The following is a 27,124-nucleotide window of genomic DNA, read 5'->3' on the forward strand; positions in this document are numbered from 1 at the left end:
CAAGAATGCTTCTAATCCATTATTTATAGGTTTAAAGGGCACTTAGCTCTTTTGCTGCCTTTGATTAAGTATGAAATGAGGTAAGATTTCAGATGTACTTTATGAAAACTAATATTTATGAACAAATAAAAAAGACATCTATTCCCTTTCTTATCTAGCCAATTCAGAAGCTATACTGCTTACATGTCACAACAGTAAACATGTTATCAACTCCTGAACACTCTGCTCATGAATCTCCCAAACCCAAGATCTAACATATGTGCAGCTATTGATCATTCACTCAGCACACGAAGGATGAGACAATATTTAAATGATCCACCATGGCCACAAACAACCCAGAATCACAGGAAGACATGCAGTGATTTCTATGTCAATAATAGCTTCATCATCTTTTCATTTCTTGACTTTAAGAAGCCACCTCCTTGAGCCCAGCGCTTTTAATATGTTGTGTCTTCACTACCATTAATGTGAATCAGACTTAACATTTTGAGAAAAAAGAATTCCAACAGGCTTCATACTGGTCATCTATGAGCCTGCAATTAAGTACAGAAAACCTCTGCTGCAAACACCTTTCAACTATCAATAAGTATGTCAGATTTTCTCCTCTGAAATTGTATCTCAGAAACTACTTAGACCCTCTACTTTCTGATGCAAAGTTCTTTTTATTCCCATCTGCATGTTTTCAACTGAAAATTTAACGGTTTTGCACTTTGAGATATTCCAAGCAAGGCCTATATTCTACAAAGAACTGCAAAGACTTTTTTGCACTTAGCTGTAGTGCTGAACAAGATTCTACAAATCATCATAAAGAAGCACCGATATTCCTTTTAAAGTTGTATCCTGAAGTCCTCCCAATGCACCAAAATTTTTGACAGCCATTTTGTCAAGAGAGAAACCAAAAATGTGACTAATCATGTTTATTATGAACATTCCTGTTACTTTCTATAAAACCCAGAGCAGTAAAACTTATGTCCTGGTTTCAGTTAGAACAGAGTTAATTTTCCTCCTAGTAGCTGGTAGAATGCTATGTTTTGGCGTAGTATGAGAAGAGTGCCAATAACATGCTTATGTTTTAATTGTTGCAGAGCAGTGCTTACACCGAGGACATTTCAGCTTCTCACTGTGTCCCGCCAACGGGCAGGCTGGGGGTGCAGCACGAGCTGGGAGTGCAGCAAGAGCTGGGAAGGGTCAGACCTAGGACAACTTGTAACTGGCTTATAACAAAAAAGAATAATAATAATAAAAAAAAAAAAATCTGCAGTTGCAAGTGTCTGTTTTTCCCTCCTAAACCACCTGTTATTTTGATCAACTTTTTTTAAATCCACAGACTAGTTTTGTGGCCAGAAGTCGTCTTCTGTGGATTTATGAGACCCACCTGTGTGTTAGCTAGCAGATAAACATTCATCCGTATTCTCTACAATCCTGGTTTCTGATGAGGCAGGAATTTTAGTATTTTTATATATTGTGATACTTTGAATACTGGTAACAAGCTTAAAGAGCATTTTGCAATATTACATCTTCAATTATCTTTCCCTGATGGCCTCTATCTCTATCTAAAACATACTAGAGTAGAATATACATTTTGTAGCACTCAGTAAATAAGCCACTAAGGACCTGTCAAATCTGCTTTATGAATGTAAGACCCCCTTTCAGCTGCTCCAAGTGATTTCTGTGGTTTTTGATCAAAGTATTCTATTTCTCTCTTTAGAAAGGACTGCTTTAATACTGGTTGCTGTGTCTCATCACTTTCAGACACAGTACACATTCAAACCATTTATAGGACACAAAGTCTTACTGATATACTTGTGGTAGGAAAGGGAAAAAACCATCTTTTGATCAGTTTTTCCATTTTCTCAAGAATGCATTTATGATTAACTATGAAAACAGTTTTGAACTTGAACTTTATTCCAATTACACACTCTAATATTGTAATGCAAAAGGAAAGTTCAACTGAGCGGTTCAGGTTCTTAAGACTATATACCTACCCCCTCAGCTTCACAACAAAAGGAAAAATAATTTTAAAAATTCATCTCCATAACTGCAGTCATATGGACCTCATAGTTTATTATTCATTAAGAATCATTCATTAAGATCATTTCTTAAAAAGAAATAAAAATAAAAAAAATCCACTATGCTATTTAAAAACTGTTCTACAACCCATGAGAACCCAGTTTCAAATTTCACCATAACTGTCAAGTAACACATAAATACACCATGAGCACCTCATCTTAAAAGAACTAGTAGATGTGCTAATTTTAATCCCTTCCTTTAACACTGAAGATAAATGAAAACAAACATATTTTGTACCTATTTCCAGGAAAGAATAGATGCACTGACTTTAGCATCATTGCAAGACCTCCATAAAACTGTACTCTCCTGAAACTACACCAGGTACGCAAGTTTGATTTGCTTGTTAACAATGGTTTTTAATTACATTAGCTTGTTAATATTTGCATTTGTTTGTTAATAACCTCTGATATATTTGCTTTATTACTACATTTTTTCCATTAGTCAAGACTTAAGTGTTTAGGGAGATCTTTATTAGAGATGTATAAAACAAATAATGGGGATTCAAATGTTGGCTTCAAGGTACTACTCCAATACAAATCAAAAATGTAAAGATGTTTCTGGTTATATAATTTGCTTTCTGTTGTTGCCAAATTAAGAGCGTTCATTTCAGAAAGAGACAATAGATGCTACCAATTATCACTTTTTTGTTTTTCAACTCCGATACACTGTCTCTGATGCACAAAGATACCAAGATTTAAGGGAGTACGTCATGCATTACATAAAAGAGGTACAGTTTCAGGTCCCTGAGCTCCACTCCAAGACTTTCCCCTGGTCCTAGATAACCAAGTAAGGAAATCTTTTTAAAAAGGTGCTTGCTTGGCCATGAAAGTACATTCCCTATTTTCTCAGGCAAGCATTAATTACAACATTGCTTCAGCGAAACGAGACAATCCCCTGTATTTCCCCGAGCTTCAGCTCTTGCCCTATCCATCCAGTCTCCCACCAGCTGGGGAGGTGTAATTTTAAAGGATTCTGTCCTCCCACGCTGACAGAGGTGGGGGCAAAGACACGGGGGGGGGGCAAACCCCGTCCTCCCTGCAGCTGAAGGAGATGGGCCCGGGGGCGGCAGGCGGTAATTCGCTGGTGTTGTTGACTGCAAGTGGCCATTTTAACGTTAAGGGCCTCGGGACCTGATGCTGCCGCTGATCCTCCTCCTCCTCCTCCCTCCGTGGTGCCCAGCTCCACCTCCCCACCCTCACACCACGGGGGACGCGGGTGGCAGCAGGATAAGCAAAACACACCCTCGGGCGGGGCAAGGCGAGCAGAAGGGTCCCTGGCACCACCACCCGAGGGGGGGGGGGACGGGGACGGGGTGCGGAGGAGGCCCCCAAAAGGGGGGGCAGCGAGCCCCAGGCTCCCCTCAGGAAGGGGCGTGCGAGGAGGGGGGGGGAGGCTGCGGGCCCGGGAAGGGAGGGAGCAGGGGGAGAAGGGGGCTGCGGGCCCGGGCGGAGGGGAAGGAGGGCGGGGCGGGGAAAAGAGTGAAGCGCATCGGCGGTTACCTGTACTGAGCAGCAGCCCCGCTATGGGTGAACCCAAAGTAGTTGCCGGTGGCCATTTTGGCATCTTCTCCCAGCCGGCCGGGCACTGCGGCGGCGGCGGTAACCGACAGGAGGCGGCGGTCGGGGCCATGACAGGAGTAGGGGAGGGTGGAGAGGGGGTGGGGGGGGAAGAGGTGGAGGAGGAGGAGGAGGAGGAGGGGGTGAGGGGGAGAAGGGGACAGACAGACAGACGGACAGGGGACAGAACGAGCCCGGTCAGCCGAGGCACCTCAGCACCCCCCCCCCCATCCCCTCCCCCTCATCCCTTCCCCTCACAACCTCCCCCCTCCCCTCCCCCCCCCCCCCCACTGCATCCCCTCCCCCTCACCCCTTCCCCGCTCCCCTCACGGCCGCCCCCATAACCCCCCCCCCCCGCCCCCATAACCCCCCCCTCCCCCCCAGCGCCGTTACTCACCATAGGTGAACGAAACTACCGGGCATATGGGAATCATGAGTCCGAGCTGGCGGCGGCAGCGGCGGCGTCTGAACTCTCAACTCTCACCCCCCCCCCCTCCCGCCGCCTCCTCCTCCTCCTCCTCCTCCTCCACCACCTCCGCCTCCTCCTCCTCAGCGCCGCGCTCGCTGCCTCCCTCCCTCCCACCCACCTACGGCGACAACGGCGGAGTGCGGCCGGGCCGGCGCCGTGCGCACCCAGAAGACGCGCGCGGGGGGCGCTGGGAGTTGTAGTCCGCCCGCCCGCGCCGTGAGCGCCGCCGCAGCTCGGAGAGCCGGGGCCCCCGCAGGGTGCGCGTGCGCGGGATGTGCAAAGGGCTGCTGGGAGGTGTAGTTCTTCTGTGTGAGGCCCAGGCGTGAGGGAGCAGTGCGTGTACCGCCTCGCTCCCTCCATTACTCTGTGTGTGCCCCCATAGCCGCACCACGGGCGTACCCGTGAGCTTATATGGCAAAGTATAGGGCTGATTTCCCATTCCTGCCTACACAGGGAGCACACGCAGCAGCCAGTAACACAAGGGGTGCCCACCACCTGTGCCCCACGCCATTCCTGTCCCCACACACCTACCAGAGGTGTGGGTGCCGGCGGCTGTGGCACCCCAGCACCTTCCCACCCCAACCCTGACACGCACACCAAGCACCCAGCTACCGCGCTCACAAGGCCACGCAGCCAGAAGACAGCACAAACAGCTGCGTTCACGCAGAGCTCGCCACAAAACCTACAGTTGGCTCCATTTGCCATGACTGAGCGCCAAATTCACCTGTGCGCCGTGGTGCGCCACCACAACCGCGCAAGAGAAAAGCAGAGTAGCTGTCACCCAACTGAGGCCATGTTCACACCTAGCCTGACCTGTCCCCACCATACCACAGCTTGCCCACAAATTCCCATAGTTCCCTATGCTTATTTGGCACGCAAGGTCAAGACTTACATGTACACGGCACATTTATCAGACGTTTCCACACAGCAACAGTCCACCAAATTGCTCCTAGAAACTGTTGGGCAGCATACTGCAGGCCATGCAGTTAGCTCTGGGTGACTGAACCTGCACCTGTGCAGTTCTGTTCCTGTTAGCGTGGGAATAGAAATGTTGTTTTTGCAGAGTTATGTTGTTTAGAGGAAAGGAATGTAGCATTAAGATACGCTTACAGTGATAAGCATTTCTTATCCCTGTAGCCCCCCCAGAGGGGTGCTTCATCTGCGGCATCTGGAGCACCTCCTTCCCATACTTCTGCGCTGATCTTGGTGTCTGTGGGGAGGTTTCTCACTTCTCGCTCTCCCAGCTGCTGTTGAGCAGCAGGTTTATGTTTGTTTGGTTGTTTTCATGGATGTGTTCTCACAGAGGCATGGACAGTGTTGCTCTTGGCTTGGCTCTGAGCAGCGGTGGGCCTCTTTGGGGCCGGATGAAATTGTCCCTTATCTGCCATGGGGAGGCTTCTGGATTTTTCTCATGGGGTCTGCCACTGCAGCCTCCCTCCTTCCCCCCCAAACCTTCCCATTGAACCCAATGCCTGGGACAGTTAGGTCATTACTGGCTTGTAAAATATCAGGGATTAAATTAACTAATGAAACCTTAAATGTGATGGGGGTAGAAGGGGCTGGGATAACAGTGCCACTTTTGGGGGATACCAAGCTGAGACTAGGGGATAAAATGATCACTGGGCAATTATCGTATGTACCCAAGGCAGGGACTAACTTGTTGGGAAGGGATTTGACAATGAAATTGGGCATTCAAATAGTAAATTGTTAGACTGGAATAACAGTGTTATTAATGGAGTGCTCTCAGGCCCTGAGAGCAAAGATACATGCACCTCTGGCTGGAAAGACCCTGAAATAGGGGTGGAAGCAACATTACAGGCGGACAGTTTTACCTCAGGGGTTTACAGGGCAACCTATTTGTTTGGGCAAGTTCTAGAACAGATTTTGGAGCAGTTGCAACCTCCAGAGGAGGTATTATTGTTACAAATATGTGGATGATCTTTTATTGTCAGGACAGGAGAAAACACTTGTGAAAGAAGCTACTAACAAGCTATTCAGCTTTCTGGGAAAGCAGCAGTGACAATGTCACCTTTAAGTAATGCTTCCCTCTGAGCATTGGCTGCTTCTCAAAACTCTGAATACAGCAAAACTTGAAGCCTTAAATACTTTCATCTCATTTGCGTGCTTCGCACTGTGACGTGCAGTTTTCATAAACGAACCAAGGCTCATAAAACAGCACTTCTGGATTAATCTCATCTTAAGTTTACATTATTACAGCAACATATGAAGCACAGGCATTTAAGAAGCCAAGCATCCTTGCCAATTCACTGAACATAGTTCATTGGTCATTATTATTAGCTTCACATAGGAAATGCACATAGCACTGTACCTCTCGTTCTTTCTTATCCTAATCAAGCACAATAGGAAAATGAACCTGCATGGGAAAAGGAATAAATTTCCAACCTTTGTTGTGCACTTTTAGAAAAAAGGTTTTCTGTGAAGAAAGCAGATATTGGGTAAAGACATTTTATTGCTGTTGCTTAGAAAAACAGAAGTCCTAATCCTGCAACTGAATAACAGAGTACTTCAGGAGAAGGCTCTATACAAATGCTTCATAGAAGAATTTACAGGACATGACCTCTGTCACTATATCCTTAATGGACTCAGGATACATAAATGAGATAGCTATACTCTCCTCGTTTTAGTAAACGTTGTTCATAATTGGACCATGGGATCATGGCACTTCAACAAAAAGGAAATTGAAGTTTTATTTGTTCCACCGCCTTTCAAGTTCTTTCAGTTAAAACCTCTCAATATACTGAAAAATAAAGTACACAATACACATTTCATTAAAAATATATGCATCTCTATACACACATAGATATTCACACACCTTTTAAAATTGTACCAATAAAGTTATATTTTGCAAATAGTCAGGCTTGCAATTGCTTATTTCTTCTAGATTGATGTATGTGGACTATCTTCTCCCTGTTAAACCTTTGGTTTCAAAAGCTGAAGAAAAATAAATCTTTTTTATTCATAATACATTTGCATTTTAGGTTTCATAGTTTCTTTTATTCAAGTAATTTCTAGGAGTCTAACCTAAATATTCCATCCTAAATATTCCATCTTGTGATTTCAGCACTGTATATGTCTGTGCATAAGCTCCTGTTTGGCAGCTCGATTCAGCTGCAATTTCAGCAGAAGTTTCAGATTACTTTTCCAGTTGAATTTTGTACATTGAATCTTTAGTATATATATCACTTGAAAAAGATATATAACACATTATGAGAAGCCACACTTATTAAGCATGAAAAAAAAAGAGTTTAAGACTTGCCATATTCTTGGGAAAAAAAAAAGAGTGGTAGAAGTCTTTCTCTGAGCAGTTCCCTCATAAGAACCTGATGCTTCTTGATGACTTTGTAAACCATTACATAACATCTATTTATGTTACTGCTAGCTCGCAGGATCAGATTCATAGTCTATACTTAAGAAAACCTCAATGGTTTATCATTTAGAGATGCAATCTTGTTTTATGTATATCAGATTTACTGCAAAATGAAGCAGTAATAAATTTAATGAGGTCCTTTAGGGCATTTTGAACTTTACCTATTTCTATATCCTTGACCGGGAGGAAAATAAATGGAGTGATAAACAGCAAATCACGAGGCAGAGGGAGAAATGCAGAAAAGCTTTAGTGAAACATTCAAAAGATTTTTTTTCCAAATAGGAAAAAACAATTCTCCATCTATGTTCCTATTAAAGTTATGGAACAACTGCCAAGAATTTCCAGAATGAAAATCTACAATGGAGACAAAACTTCAAACTGGGATTAAACAGTACAGCTACTCTATTTGTCCAAAGCTCAGTGCATCTAAAAATACCAGACAAAACTGGCAAGCAAGCATTAAGAAAAACAAATCTTTGACCTTCATTTCATATATATGAAAGGAGATCACCAAAATACAGCAAGAAGAAAGTCCACAATTTAACATGCAGTGGCATCAGTCCTACTTTAAAAGAAGCACGTCCCTGCCACTACCACAGGCCCCCAAGACCGCAATTTAAACAGAAACAAAACAAATCAAAACAAAACACACCTCTAAATTTCTGAATCTTACTCTGAAGGCTCTCAGCTGGCTTGTTTGACCACCAGAGGGCAGGGCAGATGTAGCAGCAGATTAAAGCTTTCCTCAGAGCAAGTACAGAACACGCTCACAAAAACTGCAACTTTTATTTCCTGAACAGGTAATTTAACATCTAGTGCTCTCTTTGAAAAAGCCCTGAATAGGAGCATTTTTTTTTTCTATTAGTTTAAGGAATCTAGTACTATCTTCTCACCTGGAAATTATTTCAGAGAGCTATACAGATGTTTATCACCGTATTGACATTCTTTTGAAGTGAAATTATGTTTTATAAGCAGAGAAGACAAAAAAAGTGATGTTTTCACTAAGATTTTAAGTGATTAATGTAAAAAAATATTACATTTTAACAACAGGGTTTAGAACTTGAACAGTGATGAGAACAACATATATGTCAGTAAAATAAATAAATAATATTTATTATATCATATGTGAAAGTTATCAATGTTTATAATACCTACTTGCAACAGGAAAAAAAAAAGTCCCAACATTCAACCATAACACAAAGATATGTAAGTGTTAATGCAAACTGAAATCACACATCAGACACATGGGGGAAATGAACCAGTTACAGTATACAAGAAAAATAATGCCTAACAATGCACTTTTTCTTTCCTGAAGCTAAAAGAAAAAAAAAAAAGTCTGTGTGGAAGCTAGCCTTCCACTCCTCTTCCAATTTTTTCACTCACCTGTTATACTATTAAGTACTGAATATTTTAAGAGCTGTCTCTCATTCTGTCTTCCCCAAAATGTGTCTCATACTGTCGCATTAAGGGGTGTAGCCAATTAACGGTTATGGGTCCAGTGGGATTCAAGGTACTAACTATCACAATCACAGATTCACCAAAAACACATGAACTGTTAGGGATCCAGTCGGATTCAGAGCACTGAACTACCACAGTCATGGATTCACCAATAACATACAACCACCCTTACTCTAGTAGCATTTAATGAGAACTATCATGGCTAGGAACAACGCATTCAAGCGCAATTTATTACAGCAACAGGTACACGGGTTCTTTGAATTGCCAGCAATAGTGACTGCCTGCAAAAGCAAGCTAGCATGCATGAAATACACAGGTGACACAGGTGCGCAGCCTGGAAATTAATGCATTAAAAGGCAAAAAGACTCCACAGAGATTTTTAAGTTTCCACAAGAGACACACAGTATAACCACATGTTCAAATCTCACCCAAAGGCATCCCAATGGAGGGGGGAAGAGAGACTCAGCCCATCGACTGATCCCAGGAGTCAGGAAGTCCTCCGAATGGTGTATTCTCTTGGGATGGTATCTCCCCTGACAGTCATATCTTCCCCTCACATACCCTCTCTCTTAGGCCAATTTATATTATTTTCTATTTTTTAGGTGGAGGTTGAGTGACTCTAGTCAAGCATATCTTAATTATGATTGGTGAAAAGCTCTTCCATCTCCATTTAAAGTAATAGGCTCTGAGAAATTCAGAGCGCATGCTCAGTGAGGGGTGGTCACATGGAGGCAGGTAGCTTTTGGGATGGAGGTGTGTTTTGGTATTATAATGATATTATAATGAGCAGAATGTGGCCCTCATAATCCACCAGGAAATGTTTGGCAACCTGCTACAGCACTTGGATATAGGCAAGTCAATGGGGCCAGATGGGATCCACCCAAGGGTACTGAGAGAACTGGCGGAGGAGCTGGCCAAGCCACTTACAATCATTTATCAGCAGTCCTGGCTATCAGGGGAGGTCCCAGTTGACTGGCAGCTAGCAAACGTGACACCCAGCTACAAGAAGGGCCGGAGGGTAGACCCAGGGCACAACAGGCCTGTCAGTTTGACCTCAGTGCCAGGGAAGCTCATGGAGCAGATTGAGTGTCATCAAGCGGCACTTGCAGGGCAAGCAGGTGATCAGGCCCAGTCAGCATGGATTTATGAAAGGCAGGTCCTGCTTGACGAACCTGACCTCCTATGACAAAGTGACGTGCTTGGTGGATGAGGGAAAGGCTGTGGATGTGGTCTACCTGGACTTCAGTAAGGCCTTTGACACTGTTTCCCACAACATTCTCCTCAAGAAACTGGTTGCTCATGGCTTGGACTGGCGCACGCTTCATTGGGTTGGAAACCAGCTGAGTAGCCAGGCCCAAAGAGTCGTGGTGAATGGAGTCAAACCCAGGTGGAGGCCAGTCACTAGTGGTGTTCCCCAGGGCTCAGTACTGGGGCCAGTCCTCTTTAATATCTTTATTGATGTGGATGAAGGGATTGAGTGCACCCTCAGTAAGTTTGCAGATGACACCAAGTTAGGTGTGTGTGTCGATCTGCTCGAGGGTAGGAAGGCTCTGCAGGAGGATCTGGATAGGCTGGACCCATGGGCTGAGGCCAGCTGTATGAAGTTCAACAAGGCCAAGTGCCGGGTCCTGCACCTGGGGCACAATAACCCCAAGCAGAGCTACAGGCTGGGAGAGGAGTGGTTGGAGAGCTGCCAGGCAGAGAAGGACCTGGGAGTATTGGTTGATAGTCAGCTGAATATGAGCCAGCAGTGTGCTCAGGTGGCCAAGAAGGCCAACAGCAGCCTGGCTTGCATAAGACTCAGTGTGGCCAGCAGGGCTAGGGAAGTGATTGTCCCCCTGTACTCGGCTCTGGTGAGGCCGCACCTCGAGTACTGTGTTCAGTTTTGGGCCCCTCGCTACAAGAAGGACATGGAGGTGCTCGAGAGAGCCCAGAGAAGTGTGACCAAGCTGGTGAGGGGTCTGGAGAACAAGTCCTACGAGGAGTGGCCGAGGGAGCTGGGCTTGTTCAGCCTGGAGAAGAGCAGGCTCAGGGGCAACATTATCGCTCTCTACAGGTGCATTAAAGGAGGCTGTAGTGAGATGGGGATTGGTCTATTCTCCCACATGCCTGGTGACAGGATGGGGGGGAATGAGACAAAGTTGTGCCAGGGGAGGTTTAGGTTGGATATTAGGAAGAACTTCTTTACGGAAACGGTTGTTAGGCATTGGAATGGGCTGCCCAGGGAAGTGGTTGAGTCACCATCCCTGGAGGTCTGTAAAAGAAGTTTAGATGTAGAGCTTAGGGATATGGTTTAGTGGAGGACTGGTTAGTGTTAGGTCAGAGGTTGGACTCAGTGATCTTGGAGGTCTCTTCTAACCTAGACGATTCTGTGATTCTATGATTCTTTGAAAAGTACACTAGGTTACAGCATTTGTCAAAACATGACAGGTTGTTGGCTCAGGGTAGCAAAAAGTGCAGCTTACTAGTCTCAGTGTGCACAAGAACAATTGAGTCTCTACCTGGTCACAGAGCCTAGCCGTGGTGTCTCCACTCCACTCTACGCTCCGTACTGTTCCTTAGAGCTAGCACACCAGATTTCCCCAGCACGACAGCATCTGAGGTTGGAAGCCTAAGGAACGCTTAGGTAATAGAACTACACCCTACCCTGAAAGCCTCTTCAATGCTGTACATTTTATTTGAAATGTGAATGTTAGTTTTATTTTCCTAGTTACTTTAGGCAATTGCACCACACATACCAACTCTACTATTTGTAAGTAGCAGAGTCAACTATTGTGGTTAATAATTGCTCCATGATCATAAGTATGTGCTTGCAGTTTTCAGCATTCCTTTTCAAATCTCCATGCTATAATTCCTCTTTGAATAAAAAGCTAATGCTTCAACACTTTTCTCAGCTGAAGATGTGTAAGATGAAATGAGGCAGTCAGGCCATAACTAGAAGAATTTAAGCCCTTTTAAGGCAGCTACTGAAGGAAAGTGTCTGATGAGAGAACAAATCCATTACAAAAAACTATTTCAAGAGCTTAGAAGGTGAACTATACCCCTTTGGTAGATAGATGACTCACTCAGAAGGTAACAGAACAAATTTACCTTGCAAAGATTAAGGCTCCTTCCCCACATTTTAAAAGCCAGCATCTTTTCTTAGTATCTTCTTTCATCTTTTTAAATAGAACAAAATACAGTAAGGGTAATTTACCAAAAAGCTCAAAGAGCCACTAAACTTAACTACTAGAATAATTCTCAAAGAAACCCATCATTACAGAAGAACATAACATGAAAACCTCAGATGCAGCAAACACTCCCTTCCCCTCACTCACCTGTTATTTGGGAATTCAGCTATAAAAATAAACTTGGTGCTTGCTTTGGAGGAAATGTTGCAGGTGGAAGAGGTTAACTCATTAAGATCCAGCAGAAAAATCTCTTTTTTTTTTTCAGTCATTTTGTTTTATTTCAAGGCTGAGGGACTCACTTAAAAATGCATAAAGCACTGCTGATCTGAATGTGATGCTCCTAAAACCTTTGCGTTCTTTGTATACCAGGTGTTGACCTATAAGAAAGCAAAGCAGATAGGGATTACAAAGATCTGAACTGGCATCACTATTCTAATATGAAAGTTAGTAAAAGCCTTGAAGCCAATAGCTATGTCATGGTGTGAGAATATTTTTTTGCATTAATGTTCTCTATATGGAGACAATCTTGTGTGGAATGCCTTTAGTCTTGCTGTTAAGCATTAAGTACTGAGAGATCGTTTTTTCATCTTCCATGAATAAATGGGTTGACAATCTTGATATTTGATCAGTGGTGATAATTACTAATATTTACATGCATGCGATTTACTGTACTTTACTTCTAGGTAAACAAACATCATTTTATTTTCCAAAGGTCAGGCTTGTAGTAAGAACTGTGTATTTTTCTATTTGTTTTGCAAGACATGTAACAGCATTATGAAATGGGGAATTTCCAAGAATTAGTTAAAATAGCACACCTCTAATTTTTGGTATTAACTTCCTGTTTTTCTCTTACTAAAGTCAAAACGGCTCTACTGAACGCCTATTTACCTCACTTCATAGTGAAAACTATGAAAACCTCATGGATTCCTTCTGGAAACCTCATCTCTCAACCTCCCTTTAAATAAGTATTTCAGAAACACTGTCTAGGATTGCTGACTTTTGGTATTATCCTCATTTGAAATTTATTTATCCTTCTGGCCCTGTCTCATGAACAGGGATCTTTGGAATCCAGAAAGCCTAAAACTTTTGATTTTAAACACTTTATTAAGAGACGTCTGCTCTTGGAACAGCAGGGGCAAATTACATAGCACCCTGTGCCATCTTTATTCATAACAGCCTTACTTGGAAGCTAGGGCTGGGACTAGAGCACGCTTCCCATTTCTGATTGTTTACACTCTTTTTTTTTTATTTTTTGGAAAAGCTCACATTGTCATGGTAGCAAAAGCACAGGTTGAGAGATAACGATAAAGGGACTAAAGTAAACTGCCAGTGAGTATCTGAAGTACTGTCATCCTGCCATGCTTACAGTACTACATGACCAACTGGTGCTAACAGGGATCAGCAAACTATGACAGGCTGTGGTAGTTTCGCGTGAAATTGCATTGATTGCAATAATATTTTAACAGTAATAAATCTCATCATGGACTCCTAGAATCCTGGAGTCATTCAGGTTGTAAGGATCACCAAGTCCAACTATCACCTAACACTACCAAGCCCACCATTAAATAATGACCATGCCTATTAGTGCCACACTGACACAACTCTTAATATCTCCAGGGATGAAGACTTTACCACTCCCCTCATCAGCCTGTTCCAATGTAAAACTTTCCATTTTTTTTTCCTGATCTCCAATTTAACCCCCCCCTGGTGCAACTTGAGGCCATTTTCTTGCGTCCTATCACTTGTCACCTGAGAAAAAGCAACCAATGCCCTCCTCACCACAACCTCCTTCCAGGTAGTTGTAGGGAGCGATGAGGTCTGCCTGCAGCTTTCTCATCTTGTTTCTCAAAATGTTTTGAAGTGTTCACAGATGCTGTCCAAACCCATGCTGCTCTCAAGTTTATTCGCAAAAGAAGGCCAGAAACTGAAACAGAGTGTAGGGAATACAGAAAGACACTGTGAGAAACCGCTCCTGCTCCAACAGCATACCTGGCTGCTGCACTGCAAGACGTCTTCTCCACCAACAAACACGGGGGAAAAGGGCACAGCCCCCCAAAACGAGGCATCATTTTGGCTTATCCCAGCACCTACTCACACACGTGTTCAGGGGAATTAAGCCTACTGCTCTTTCTCAGGCACTGACACAGGAGAGCACCAGCAGGGCGCTGCAGATGCAGCGTGCTTTGGCGTGAACACCCACCAGGGGATGCCAAATTATATTTTCAAGGTCTTTTTGGTCAGATTTCTGGGTTAGTTGGCTTGCTTTGTGGTGTCGTGTCCCACCCCACAGAGACGGGGGGCGCTTTCCAAAAGCGGATTTTTACCACAGACACCGAGAACCTGCGGCCCCAGGAGGGAAGCCCTGAGCTTGCCGCCGAGAGGGGGGCAAGGAGGCTCAGCCCCCACCCTCCGCCACACACCTGCAGGGAGGAAAACGAAGAGGGAGGGGAAAAAAGGGGAAGCGGCGCTTTCCTGGACAGCGCCTCAGGTGACGGCCGGCGCTGCGGTTTCGGCATGCAAAGCAGGAGCGGCGGCGGCGCCCTTTCATCGCGTTTCCTCCCGTCGCCTCAGCGAGCTCGAGGAACGGCCACAACAGGCGGCCATTTCCACCCCCCCTCCCCCCTTCCCGCCATTGCCCCTCAGCAGCCGCCATCTTCCCCCCCCCCCCCCCCCTCACACCAAGGGGGGGGGGGGGGCAGTAACGCAGCGCCGCGTCCCCTTTAAGCGCCCCCTCCCCTCCCCCCTCCCGCCCCTTCACGTGGTGAGAGGGCAAGGGCGGGGATCCCGCGCTGCGTCACTTCCGTTCCTCTGGCGGCGCAGCCGAGCCCCGCGCGGAGCAGGACGTGAGTCTTGGGGTCCCCCCCTCAGCGCCCCGCCGCCATTTTGTGACCCCCCCCCCTCCCCCGGTACCACACTGACGGGGGCTCGGCGCCCCCTGGGCGGTCATGCGGCGGCGCTTCCCCCCCCCCCCCCCCCACCTCCTCCTCCTCCTCCTCCGCCTCCTCCTCCTCCTTTCCTCGAGTGCCCGCTGCGCCCCGCGGGAGGGCTGCCCCGGCGGGGAGCGGGCCGGGGGCGGGAGGAGGAGCTGGCGCTGTGGAGAAGCTGCCATGTTGGGGGGGCAACAAGGGAGGGAGAAAATGGCGGCAGGGAACCGCCCGGCTCTGTTACCCCCCCCCCCTCCTTTCGCCCCCCGCTGTCTGCCCGCGGACGACCCCCGACCTTTTTTGTGTGTTCATTTTTTTGGGGCTGGTTTTGCTGTTTTTCGCCGCAGCCCCCCTTTTGCCGCCCTGCCCTCCCCTCACAGGGCAGGGGCTGGCCATGCCTCTGCCCCCCCCTCCCACATCTCTTTCCCCAAGCCTTCGCCCCCTGCCCCCGGGGGGCGAGGAGAGGCGGAGGGGAGGAAAATGGCGGCTGGGAGCCGCCTATCGGTGCTCCCAGCTCATCCCGGCCCCGCTTTCTTCTTCTCCCTGCCCTCAGCCCTCCTGTGGCCTGTCTCATTACGCCCTCCTTCAACCCATTGCTACGGGGTCGCCTCGCCCTCTGCTTGCCAGCCTCTCCACAGGGGGTACCACCCCTCCCCCTCCATCGCTCTTTCCTCCAATTTCCACCCCCAGCCTTCCTCCATGTTGTCGCCCTCTCATCCTAATGCGGATTGCAACCTCTGTCTGTGGCCCCTGACCCTGGATTATCAGTCTCATTCGGCCCCTCCATTTTATGCCATTGCTGTGCTTGGCTTTGCCTTGTCCCATTCCAGCTCTCCTCTGCCTCCATCCTGTAGCGTGGTTTGTTAGCTCCCACGTACGGTGTTTCATTTCCAGCATTACAGCTTCCATCGTTGTGCTCCAAGCTATTACGACAGAACTTGCCCCACTTTAGAACCGCATGGAGCCATTAGCATTATTCAGACTCCATTTTTACCTGTGTACGTGATTTATTTGACCACAAGTTTATTTAAAAACACCCCTTTTCCTTTACTGAGATTTGCTTCTCTAATTTTTTTTTTTAGTCTTCCATAGTTTGAGTTTTATATTCAATTTCTCTGAAATTCTCTTTTTTTATTCTGAAAGAGCTATTTGTTTGTCACAAAGAGTTTCTAGTAGCAGGCAAGATCTTCAGCTGCTATATCTAACCACATGTTTGCATAGTAAAGAGATGTAGAAACACACCTGGCAGCATGCATTCAAGGAAAATTGAATGTCCGCTTGTCTGGCAAATGAATAGACCATAATGACTGATGTGTTAAAGTTGCAGTTGAAATATTAATTGCAGTACTGTAATTCATTGTAACTAAGGTGTGTTTTCAGACTTCCCTATGACTGATGGGAATCTCACCTTAACGTATGGTCATTATACAGCTCTTACTGGCATATTCAGCTAGGCGAAATGCCTGTATAAGAATATAGATAATGCTCTGTCCTTAATAATTGATGAATGTAGTATTGAGAATTCAAGCTATAAGGATAGTAGTGTGCAGTATTTTTGAAAAAATTGCCCCTTTCTAAACAGTTTGGAAACTACGACACTGCATTTAAGGCCATTGCAGCAAAAAGGGGAATAGGGAATGGTGTTTGTGATTGCATCAAGAGTTTATTAAAGCTTATATGAAAAGGCAGGAAAAATTAGGAGGGTTTTGAATAAGGTGAGGCTTTACAAACAGCTTTGAAGGTTGCTTTCCAGATACAATGGGATGTATTTGTTGTACAGTGTTCTCATGTTATCTTTCTCTTTGTAGAATGCCTAAGTCAAAGGAACTTGTGTCTTCAAGCTCATCTGCCAGTGATTCAGATAGTGAAGTTGACAAAAAGGTGAAAATTATATTCAGTTCATTACTACTGTAATAACTTATACGTGGCAAAGTGCATGTCATTCCATATGATTTGTTAGACACTTGAGGGAAAAAAAAGCAGGGCTAGGGTTTGGGTAGTTAAGAGGTTTTTGCCTTGTGGTAAACTTTTTTCTTAAGTTGCATTTTGCTTTATACAATATTTTCCATATGGTATATCTGGACACAAGCTTGCTGTAACTCCTGTTTTGTGGCAAGAGATAGGTTTTGGTATAAGCAGCCCCTTGTGGCAAGAATTTGGACTACTTTTGAGAGACAACCCCCCTCCTCTTTCATTCTGTTGTCTGGATACCTTGCAAGTCCAAAGTGAAAACCTCCACCTGCCTGGTTATCCCCCTACCACTTGCTTATCTTGTTTACATGTTCTTTTTCTGTTTCAGATTTTCTTTTACTATCTGCTAGTTTCTTACTTAAAAGCTGGGCCAACCTGAGTGTCTTTGAGCTGATTAATTTTTACATGTTAACTGCTTTTAAATGCATAAATCAAATGTTCCCAGTTATTTTTATTTCATTTGTAAGTTTTTGTTGGTGTACTGGTCATTATGATCAAAAACTGAGTACAACAGGGAATTACCTTTTTTAGAAACACTAGGTGGTAATGATGCATCAGGTCTTTTAATGTTGTATGTGAAAAAAAACAAGTTTGCTTTAATGAATTGATTCAAATGTGACTTAGTTGCAATAAGCAAATTAGGTATTCTGTCAAAGAATAGTATCAGATAAAATGGTCAGGTGATGGCTTTTTGGTAGGGAAATGTATTCCTGAAAAGCCATACTCAAACTGTTTGCTTCAGTGGGTATAAGTCTTTTTTTTTTCTCTGACAACCTCCCATATTTGTTGCAACCATTTCTCTTTGAAAAAAGGTTACCCACAATATGATTCTAGCAGGTGAGACCAACTTCTGGTATTTCTGTATCACTGTTTTCTTGGTGGGAGGGAGGTGGGCTGGGAGAGCGTGCTTACCATATAAATATTGACAGAGTAACTTTGTAGCACCTGCAAGTAATCTAATTTACAGGTAATACCATCTGAATGTTTTAAAACCATTTATTGTGATATATAGACAGAGATGGGACACTGGTAATGAAGAAAAAAATGTTCCCCAGGTGGAGGTGACTTCCAGATCCTTTCTTCATTATCTCATTTTTAATTTTTCATTTTTTTTAGAAGTTGGTAGCTGTCCTGCATTTTTTGTTCATTTCAGAAGAAGGGAATGTGAAACTTCCATCAGACTTTATTTTTTCGATTAAAACTATTGAACTGATAATATTGCTGCGCAAAAAGAGTAGGCTTTTTGAAATGTATTTTGACTAACTCTCTTTAAAGCCAGAGTATTATTATAGACTTCACTGGGAACAGAATTAAACTCATTTGGAGATTTTTTTGAAATTCCAGTCTAAATTGTGCGGTATTGGAGGTCTGCCATCACAAAAGGAAGGTGATACAGTGTGTAGCAGTAGTTTGTAGCCTCTAATGGAAGCTTTTTTTTGTAACTAGATGTTGCAAGGTGTGGTTCATGCATTTCTATTTTATTCTTGCTCCAAGGCAAAGCGGAAAAAGCAAGCAGCTCCAGAAAAGGCTGTAAAGAAACAAAAGACGGGTGAAAGTTCAAAAGGTGCCGCTTCTTCTAAGCAAAGCAGTAACAGAGATGAAAATATGTTTCAGGTAAAGTTGATGATTCTTTTAAAGCCTGGTTAAAGTAGCATGTTACATCATATTCAATATAAATTTTGAGGTGGTATGAATATGGTGGTAGTGTAGAGCCTAGTTCTTGAACCCCTGGTTAAAGAGCTGTGATGCTATGGTATAGGTGAGGTACTCAAAAAGCATTTCCAGTAGAGGAAAAGAATCTGAGTTGTGGCAAGTGATCTATCCTTTTCCTCATGGTCTTTGTCCATGGTAACTTTCTAAGTAGTAATTTTGTCTTTAAATACAACACTTGTCTTGAATATACTGTACATATTAAATCAGGACAGTCTCTGGGTGGAAATGTATTTTAACCAGGGCTCTTGAAAGAAAGGTTTTTGGAAGGCTAAGTATGGACTCTTCATTCCTATTTAACTAGGTCAATGGCATCTTGACTTTTGTCTTATAAGACAGTGTCTTAGAATAGGTTTCGCTTGTTTATTTTGTGATGCAGGTTTTTCTCACTGAACATTCAAAAATACTGTAATATCATCTGAATGTAGATCTTTTTCTTTGCAGCAAGATGCATTTATGAGCTCAAGGTGCAGTTCTTGGGGTTAGCTGAAGCAGTAGCACTGTGTACTGCAATGGGAGAAAAATCACAAGTTTTCTTCAGACAGAATCTTCTGTGAAGTTATTTTATTTGTGATTGCAATGGCATGCCAATTAGGAGCTCATTTTAGTAAATAAATCATTACCTTTTATTCCCTAATACCTGACACGTGATCACCTCTCCTGTTTCCTCATTGGCTGAGTACTACAGGTTCACAAGCTACTTGATGCTCCGCTATACCATATCTATACAATTTTCCTTTTTTCAACCCTTTTAATTTCTCCATTTTCACTTTTTCCTCCTTTTTTATGTTTTGAGAACTTGTGATCTTTGTCTTACTGTTCCCACACTGTTCATCCTGTTTTTCTCAAGTTTCCACCTTATTTTGGAACAGTGAGGCTTTCTACTGTCCGCTTACCTACTTAGCATTTCTCCCTGTTACATGACTACACAGCTGTCTTTAAGTACAGAAAATTAGTTCTCTACTGCAAAAACACAACTTAGTTTCTCATGTTTAAGGTGTGCAAGAATTTATGTAGCTTTGAATTACCTATTCTAGGGGAATGTGTCAAAAGTTAACAAATGTGTGTGTATAGGTAGCTTGTTAAGGGCAGGGAAAAACTTAAGAACCAGTGTACTAAATACAGTGAACTCAAGTTTGTGGAAGGGCATGGGAAGGATGTCTAATAAGATGGTCCCAATATTGGGTAAGGCAAAAGAAATGGCTTTGGGCTTTAGTTGTGCAAAGGAATATGGCAAAAAAAAAGTCTCCAAGAAGTAAGACCTGCATGACTGACTCTGTCATACAGGGCAGTTACTCTTAGTGTTATCAGTCCTTACATTGTTTATCATGTATAGTTGAAGAGAGGGCTTCAGTTGAAAGCACAACTAATTAATGGTTGTACTTGACCATTAATGTGACCTAAACCTTTGGTTGCTGCCTGCCTTTCAGTTACTCAACAGCAAATATTTTTTAGATTGCTTATTCTGTTATGTGAAGCATTGTGTTTTTTTAATGCTACATCAGCTTAATGTGCATGAACTGAGGTGCAACTGATTCAGTGTAGAAATAGCACTGCTGGTCAATGGTTACTTCCTCTCTCTCCCCTCTACCCATGATAGCATGCTAGAAGCTTCAGCTGCATTTTAATTTTTTTAGGTACTTTTTTTTTTTTTTTTCTGGGGCTATTAATACTGCAAACCTCCTTTCTGTTTCCTTGTGACAGTAAAATTGATGTGCAAGTGAATACGCACAGATGTGGCTTGAACCAATACTGATAGAAATCGGTCAGTGAAGCATTCACGGGATGGTCAGAAGTTTTATAATATCCATATTGTGTGTAGGAGTGGCAGCAAATGATGAGAAACTTAGTGACTTAATGTACCAAACCTCAGGCTGTGTTCTGGAAGTATACAGGTTCACTTAATGTAGAGCTCTTGGTGACTGCTGTACGCAAAAGATTCAGCGTTTTTGTCAAGGTCTAGGTCTTTTTTTTTTTTAAAGCAGATGTTGGCGTAACTCTTCTTGAAGCTCATTAAGAGGAGAATTAATCTAAGTAGTAGAGAATTATTTCAGTATGAGACCAAATGTATCTTATTTGCATGTCATGGCCTTTTTTAGGCTTTATAGGTAGCCTAGCATACGTTAGAATTTGTTAAAAGGGTGGTTTGGGCACAACTGAAGTGCAGAAGTTTATCTTGTTCCAATTTGTGATGTACTGCTAGAGGTCCTAAGGAGAAACATCGATCATGTTAATGTGGAAGGGCTTAGCGTTCATGCAGCAGATTCCAATCTGTTGCTTCAAGCCCATGTAAGCTCTGCATCGTGTACTTTGGTTAGTTTGAGAAAAATCCTGTCTTCTACCTATGCCTGATTTGGATGAGGTTTGTTAATGCTGTCTGGATACAGTATTAATGACAGTCCAGAATGGAGCCACACTACACAAGGTATTTCACAGAATTTGTTATTTCAGTTTGTGCAAAAAGAACTTTGCCCCCACTCTCTCTCATTTTAGAAAGTTAAGTTGTATTTACTTTTTGACTTGTGAGAAATAATTTCATCAGCTTCACGGTGTGAAGTCTTTATTTATCATAGGTCCCTGAAGATAAATAAACAAGCTTGTGATGCTCTCTAGAGGTGATTGATCATGGAAATAATGAATAGTGTTGCATCGGTAACCACCTCAGTTTCAGAATTAACGTTCTGAACCAATTTGTCCTGCAGAGCTCAGCTGTTTACAGAACCTTGCATTCTAGGTGTTTGTATTATCTTACTGTGTTCCTTCTAACACTATACATACAGTTACCAGGTACGATAGAAGGCTGACTTTTGGCAATTCCTACTTTTATGGTGTGTATGCAGTTTAAAAGCAACTGGCAATTTAGGGGGAAAATGTAGATAAATATACTCGGTGAAACTCATACAGGAAGTCAGATAAGTGTCTTTGAAAGTAACCTAAGCATTTCAGTGCATTTTATTCTAAGTAATAGAAACCTGGAAATAGTATCTTTGACTTAATAGAATAGTGTATCTAAAGAGTTGTGGTATTTAATAAAAAAGCGTATTAGCTTGTGTGTGAAGGTTGAGCAGCATTAACTGCCCTGCGTTAAAGCAATACAACCCTTGGAACACTACAGTGATTATAGTGTTATATCCAGTGAAGTTATTCCAGTACTGTCAGCTGCAGTGTGGAAAAAAAATTATTCCGAAATGACTTGGTGCCAGAATTACAGGTATCGGGACCTTAAGAAAAATCAATTTACTTAGGTAAACCTAGATTTTGGTTGATTTTAACATTTGTTGCTAATTCTAACTGTATGTTAGAAACCAGCATTAAAGCTTTTAGCAGTGAGAACTGTTTTGCATAGGGTTCAGCGAAACATTCTGAATTTAATGTGAGCATTCAGAGGAAATGTAGACAGAGGCATGAAGCCTAAGAATTTCACTTTTGTTTGGAACTGTTTCCAGTTAAGGTAGACTTAATGGCCAAATAATGCATGCTTTATACTCTTGCACCCATGTCTTACTGTAGTTGAATTAAGATATGTAGTCTTTATAATCCTAAACCCTTTTACTGTACTTGCATCTCTAATCTGCTGTATTGTTTTAGGATTTTATTTCTTAATGCAAATCTGGAATTACCTGGCAATGTGCTAGTGGTCTTTGATAGACCTGGGATAAAAGATGTTCTGGAGTACTAGTACTTGGAGACCTAAGTCACTTGAAGTCAGTGAAGTGTTACAGTGTAAAACCAAGAAATGTTGTTTATGCAGACTACTTAGGCTATCCTTTGCCAGCAGTGCTGACAGATACGGCCATGTTACCAAGTTAAGTCTGAAAGAACTCAGCTGCTCTGACATCATAGCTTATTTTTGTGTTGTATTTGTAGTGCTGTGGAAGTATTTAATAAATCACAAAATACTATTAAGAAATGTAAGCTCATGTTTGTTTTAAGGGCTACGTTGAAGTAAGAAAAAAGCTTCATGCTTATGGTATATAGAGATGTTCCAGTTGTTTTAAAATAAATTTTGGAGATAATTGAATAGAGTCTGCATAAGAAGAAAAATGTCTTTAACCAAACATAACACACTTGTTTATATCTATTTTATGAAGTAACAGCTTAGACTTAAACATTTGTGGATGACTTTAACTGATATAAGAGTTCATGTTTTCTGGTCAGGCTTGAAGCTAGTACGACGTGTTAAATTATGTTTTGTGCAAGATGCATCAATTAGGGAAATTTGATATTCTTAATAAAGCTGTTTTACTTTTTCTGTTTTAATATTGTTTGCTTTAGGATGTATTCTTTGTTCAGAAGCTGTATCCAGAAAGTACATACAGAACTCTTAAGTGTTTCTTAAATTAATTGCTTCATTTTCATTATCTAGTTTCTGATTCTCAAATTCACATACATTGAATTGATGTGAATAAATATGTTGTCAAATGTGGGGAAAAAAATAATAAGCCTAAATGTATAGTGTGGTGCAGTGTGTTATGCTTCCCCCTCTGCTCTCAACCTCCACCCCCCAAAAAAAGAAAAAGGCCTCAAAGTTCAGTTAAGTTGTTGTGGTACAGAAATTCCCAAAGCATCACTTTTAACGAAGATAATTTCACGCCGTGGTACATGCTGGCAAACTTTGAAAGTTTTGATTTTTTGGAACATCTGGTGACAAGTGAGAAATTTTTGCCCTCTGTTCCAATGAAGTACCAAGAAGATTTGAAAACAGATGTGGGGCCACTTGGTCGTTTCCTTTCATTTTCCATCTGTATTTGCTTTGTTTTAAACAAGCTAACCAAATATCACTAAGACTTCTCTAGAAATTGTGCTGTTCTTGTGTGAATATCTAAGCATTTTTTTTGGTTGTTCTAAAATTTAAATTTGGTAATAGAGCTGCCTCGTTCTTTGTTCACAACTGCTGCTAACAAAGATGGTTATAGTACAGGTAATAAAAAAAATAAAAGGAAATTAGTGGTTTTTGTAAGAATTCAATTTGTTAAGAATATAGGTATTTCTATTCTATGAGAGCCCCTTCTGCAAAAAAAAAAAAGTAATGCTTAACTGGTTTAAGTCCTTCATCCATTTATATTGTCATTACCTATTAGCCTACTGACTACTCCAGATTAAGCTCTTGATCTAGTTGTTTCTCTCATGTCTAAAATAAGCTGCAGTGGGTAATGTCACATGTCTGAGTCAAATACTGTTAGGAAAAGTGAATGGTGTAATATGTAAAATACCTAAAAGATCCTTTTATGTGTTTTGACAGATTGGCAAAATGAGGTATGTCAGTGTTCGTGACTTTAAAGGGAAAGTCTTAATTGATATTAGAGAATATTGGATGGATCAAGAAGGTGAAATGAAGCCAGGCAGAAAAGGTATCGTTCTGCTTCATCTTATTTTGTATTAAAGCGTTGTCTGCAATTTATTGAAAATATGTGCCAGATATTTATACTTTGTTACTGCATGGTATTTTAGTCATCTGTTAAAACAAAAGTATTACTCTTAGTTTTATCTGTACATTATTAACAAAAGTAAAGTGATTTTGTTGGCCTAAGTCAGTTTTTCTAAATGGATCCTGCATAGTTTATGGAAACAAGGCATTGGGTACAAGAAAACTTATTATGGGAGCTGTAAATCTCACCATGGTTTTTCTACCCTGTTGATTAACTGAATTAACTCCAATTTCTCGCCTATGTTACAGTCAGATTTTCTTATTTCTAATATGACTGAAAAGGCTTGGGTTTAGTTGGAATACAATGTTAAATTATGCAAAACAATTGTGTTCTTTGTTTTTATCAAATTTCAAATTAAAATAATAGAAATGTTTCATGTGACAAATTTTTTTGGAACATATATTTTACTTGAGGTGAAAATACTTGAAGTGCTTGAGTTTTAGTACTTTGTGTCTGTCTGATCTGCAACACAACATAAGCCTTTAAACCATTAGTTGCTTCTCCCATACCTAATTTTTATGTCAACCTTTCACTTAACTGGCTTTGGAACTTGGGCCACCTGCAGGATGAGGATGAGTTGATAGTTGCTTTCCTTAATGTCATTTGGTTGTTTAGAAAAGCTTACTTTACTCCTTTTTCACATTCTGTAAAGGAAAAAGGTGAGTGTGAAACATTCTGTTCTGAAGATTAAAGGCATTTATATTTTTATGATGTGTCCAGGAGCAGCACAGTGATATTTGGAAAGCTTGAGAATTTTCAACATCTCATAGATAACCACTGATAGTTGGCTTGTATGATCAGAGTATTATGGGCACCTTACAGGAAAATTTATTTTTTTGGATGTGTTGCTGCTGTCTAACAAAAAAAAAAAACAAAAACAAAAACAAACAAACAAACAAAAAAAAAAAACAAAAAAAACCCACAAAACATGACTTTAATGTTTAAAGACTAAACTGGTGTATTTTGAGGTGGAAATTAAAAGCACATCAATCAAAAGCTAGGGTGGGAAACAACAGTGAGACTTGGTGGGAAGGCAAAGTGATGGTCTATCTACATGATAGAAACGTTTATCATTGCGGCAAACAGGACTGGATTTTATTAGGATACCACTAATAATGTGATAGCATGAGGGTTTAATGTTCCAGTGATACATTTATGAGCTGCTTACAAAGCTATGCTGCAAATGGTATAAACAATTGAAATTTTATAATAAGAAAGAAGAAAAAAGCCTAACAGTTAGGAATTGCTTTGTCAGATTATTTCAAATAGCAGTTCTAAATTCATGTCTGTGTACAGTTCATATAGTATGTTATTCAGGGGCAACTTGATGACATTAGGTCCTCCAATAATGGTTAGCATGCCTGGCATAACTATTTTCAAAATAAATCTTCCACCTTAGGACGGGTGGGAGAACTGGCTAGAAAAGTGACAATGTGGAGTGTTTGCTGCTTAAAATAACAGTACTCTGGCAAAACAGTGGTGGTAGAAGAGGGAGGGAAAAAGGTGATGAGTCCCAAAGATGGAATTCATAGTTTCACCTGTTTTCAGGTCCTGCTCCACCTACAGTGAGAAAGCAATGAATGAAGCCTGATCACTGAGGGGGGAAAAAGGGGGTAAATAGTAGAAGAGCCTGGCTGAAGAGAGTGAGAGGTAGGCCTGTGAGTCTGTACTTATATAGAGTGGGCATAAAGATTAATAGTGGAAGAAGGAGGAGGCTACTACATGAAAGAAAACATGCCTGGACTGAAGCTTGAGGAAGTAAAAACTCAGAACTGAGGAGATGGTTTCTGGGGTACTGAGTGATTATTGACTGAATGTCACAAGAATCTGTAGTGATATTGAAGTTTAAAAATAATAACAAAAAAAACACCAACCTTTCATGTTAGTTTGTGAATCCTAGGGAATAGAATAGTGTTTCTCTAAAATGTTACTGATAGCATACATTATTCACGGTGATTTAAGACATGCCCCTCCCCCTACCCCCCATTTTTTTCTTCACAAGAGAAGAAAAACAGACGTATAGTACATCAAAAATACTTAGTTTAGTCTACAGAGCTATTTGGCTTTTAGCAGCCAACTGAAATAGGATTGGTTTCCCATCTCATCCAATTTTGTGCCGCCTCCTATCAGGGCGATAGGTCTCTTTCCCTTCCTGCGTTTCACAAAATACTTGTGAATGAATTTTGTATTGTACCCATTTTCTTTGTAAGGTAAACCTGCCCAGACCTGGGCTGAAAGTCTAAACTGAAGGGTTCCAAGTAAGTAGTTTAACCATGCAGCTGAGACTTGTTAGTAGTACACATGATGTAGTCCAAGCATTAATAGTTGTGACAGTGTTTGTGTATGAAATCAATCTTGGTTGTAAGTATGCAAGATCCTGATTACAATTCTCTTTTTGTACTAAGTATTTGTTTTTAATTATTTCAGGTATTTCTTTAAATCCAGAACAGTGGAACCAACTGAAGGAACAGATTTCTGATATTGATGATGCAGTAAGAAAACTGTAAAGACAGCCATACAGAAATCTTTATCACTTTTGTTGGTTTAAGCGGTCTTTATACATTGGCTTTTGTTTTCTAAAATATTGTTTTCGAAGCTATTGTATATTTGGATTGCAAAACAATTTGTAAGATGGATACTTTTTTTATGTGCATTAAAAGTGTATTCTGAGTGAGGCTATTTGTGTATACTTTACTAAAAAGAACTGTGTTGCTTTCACCTCATGGTGTAAAATAAACAAATCGAGTAATATGTAAAGCATAGTTGTTATGGCCTTTTGATTGAAGATGTTTGTTGATAAGGCCACCTATTGGCTTCAGGCTTTGTTTCAGTTTAGTTTAGTTTGTTTTCTAAGGAGATTTAAAAAATGTCTCCATTTACATTTTTTTTTTTTGTTTCGTACCCTTTGGTATTGCCCTCATCTTTCTGCTTTAAAACTTGATACAAACAGTGAATACCTGGTAAAAACACGTTTTTGTA

At 41.8% G+C, this 27,124-nt stretch overlaps 2 protein-coding genes and 1 long non-coding RNA gene across 8 annotated transcripts in view; 1 reads left to right on the forward strand and 2 right to left on the reverse strand.

Annotated features, from left to right (window-relative positions):
• ZFR (zinc finger RNA binding protein) overlaps positions 1 to 4,180 on the reverse strand; it is a 49,153-nt gene extending 44,973 nt beyond the window's left edge. For all 3 annotated transcript variants that reach the window (XR_011091237.1, XM_068667266.1, XM_068667265.1), the window contains exons 1-2: positions 4,024 to 4,180; positions 3,570 to 3,654 (exon numbers count right to left, since the gene is read on the reverse strand). Coding sequence is in view for 2 of the 3 variants with exons in the window: in XM_068667266.1 (XP_068523367.1) it covers positions 3,570 to 3,654; positions 4,024 to 4,060 (122 nt within the window). In the remaining variant the exon portion in view is untranslated. The remainder of the gene's footprint in view (positions 1 to 3,569; positions 3,655 to 4,023) is intronic.
• Positions 4,181 to 4,765: 585 nt separating this feature from the next.
• Positions 4,766 to 14,770, reverse strand: LOC137848256 (uncharacterized). Of its 3 annotated transcripts, XR_011091241.1 has the most exons (5): positions 14,532 to 14,770; positions 13,891 to 14,035; positions 12,259 to 12,488; positions 9,370 to 12,099; positions 4,766 to 5,123 (listed from the first exon to the last, which is right to left on the reverse strand). It is a non-coding gene; the product is annotated as an uncharacterized lncRNA (long non-coding RNA). The 3 variants fall into 3 exon arrangements; XR_011091239.1 differs by having other exon boundaries at positions 9,370 to 12,488; XR_011091240.1 differs by having other exon boundaries at positions 8,136 to 12,488.
• Positions 14,771 to 14,810: 40 nt separating this feature from the next.
• On the forward strand, positions 14,811 to 26,902 carry SUB1 (SUB1 regulator of transcription). 2 transcript variants are annotated; one of them, XR_011091238.1, is made up of 6 exons: positions 14,811 to 14,954; positions 16,844 to 16,916; positions 18,501 to 18,620; positions 23,959 to 24,067; positions 25,694 to 25,795; positions 26,573 to 26,902. XR_011091238.1 is itself a non-coding variant. In XM_068667270.1 (5 exons), the coding sequence occupies exons 2-5, from the start codon at positions 16,845 to 16,847 to the stop codon at positions 26,650 to 26,652; spliced, it is 381 nt and encodes a 126-aa protein (XP_068523371.1). In that variant the 5' UTR covers positions 14,815 to 14,954; position 16,844; the 3' UTR covers positions 26,653 to 26,902. The 2 variants fall into 2 exon arrangements, 1 of the variants encoding a protein (XP_068523371.1); XM_068667270.1 differs by lacking the exon at positions 25,694 to 25,795 and having other exon boundaries at positions 14,815 to 14,954.
• The last annotated feature ends 222 nt before the right edge of the window (positions 26,903 to 27,124 follow it).

This window comes from Anas acuta, chromosome Z (assembly GCF_963932015.1).
Source record: "Anas acuta chromosome Z, bAnaAcu1.1, whole genome shotgun sequence".
Lineage (NCBI taxonomy): Eukaryota > Metazoa > Chordata > Aves > Anseriformes > Anatidae > Anas > Anas acuta.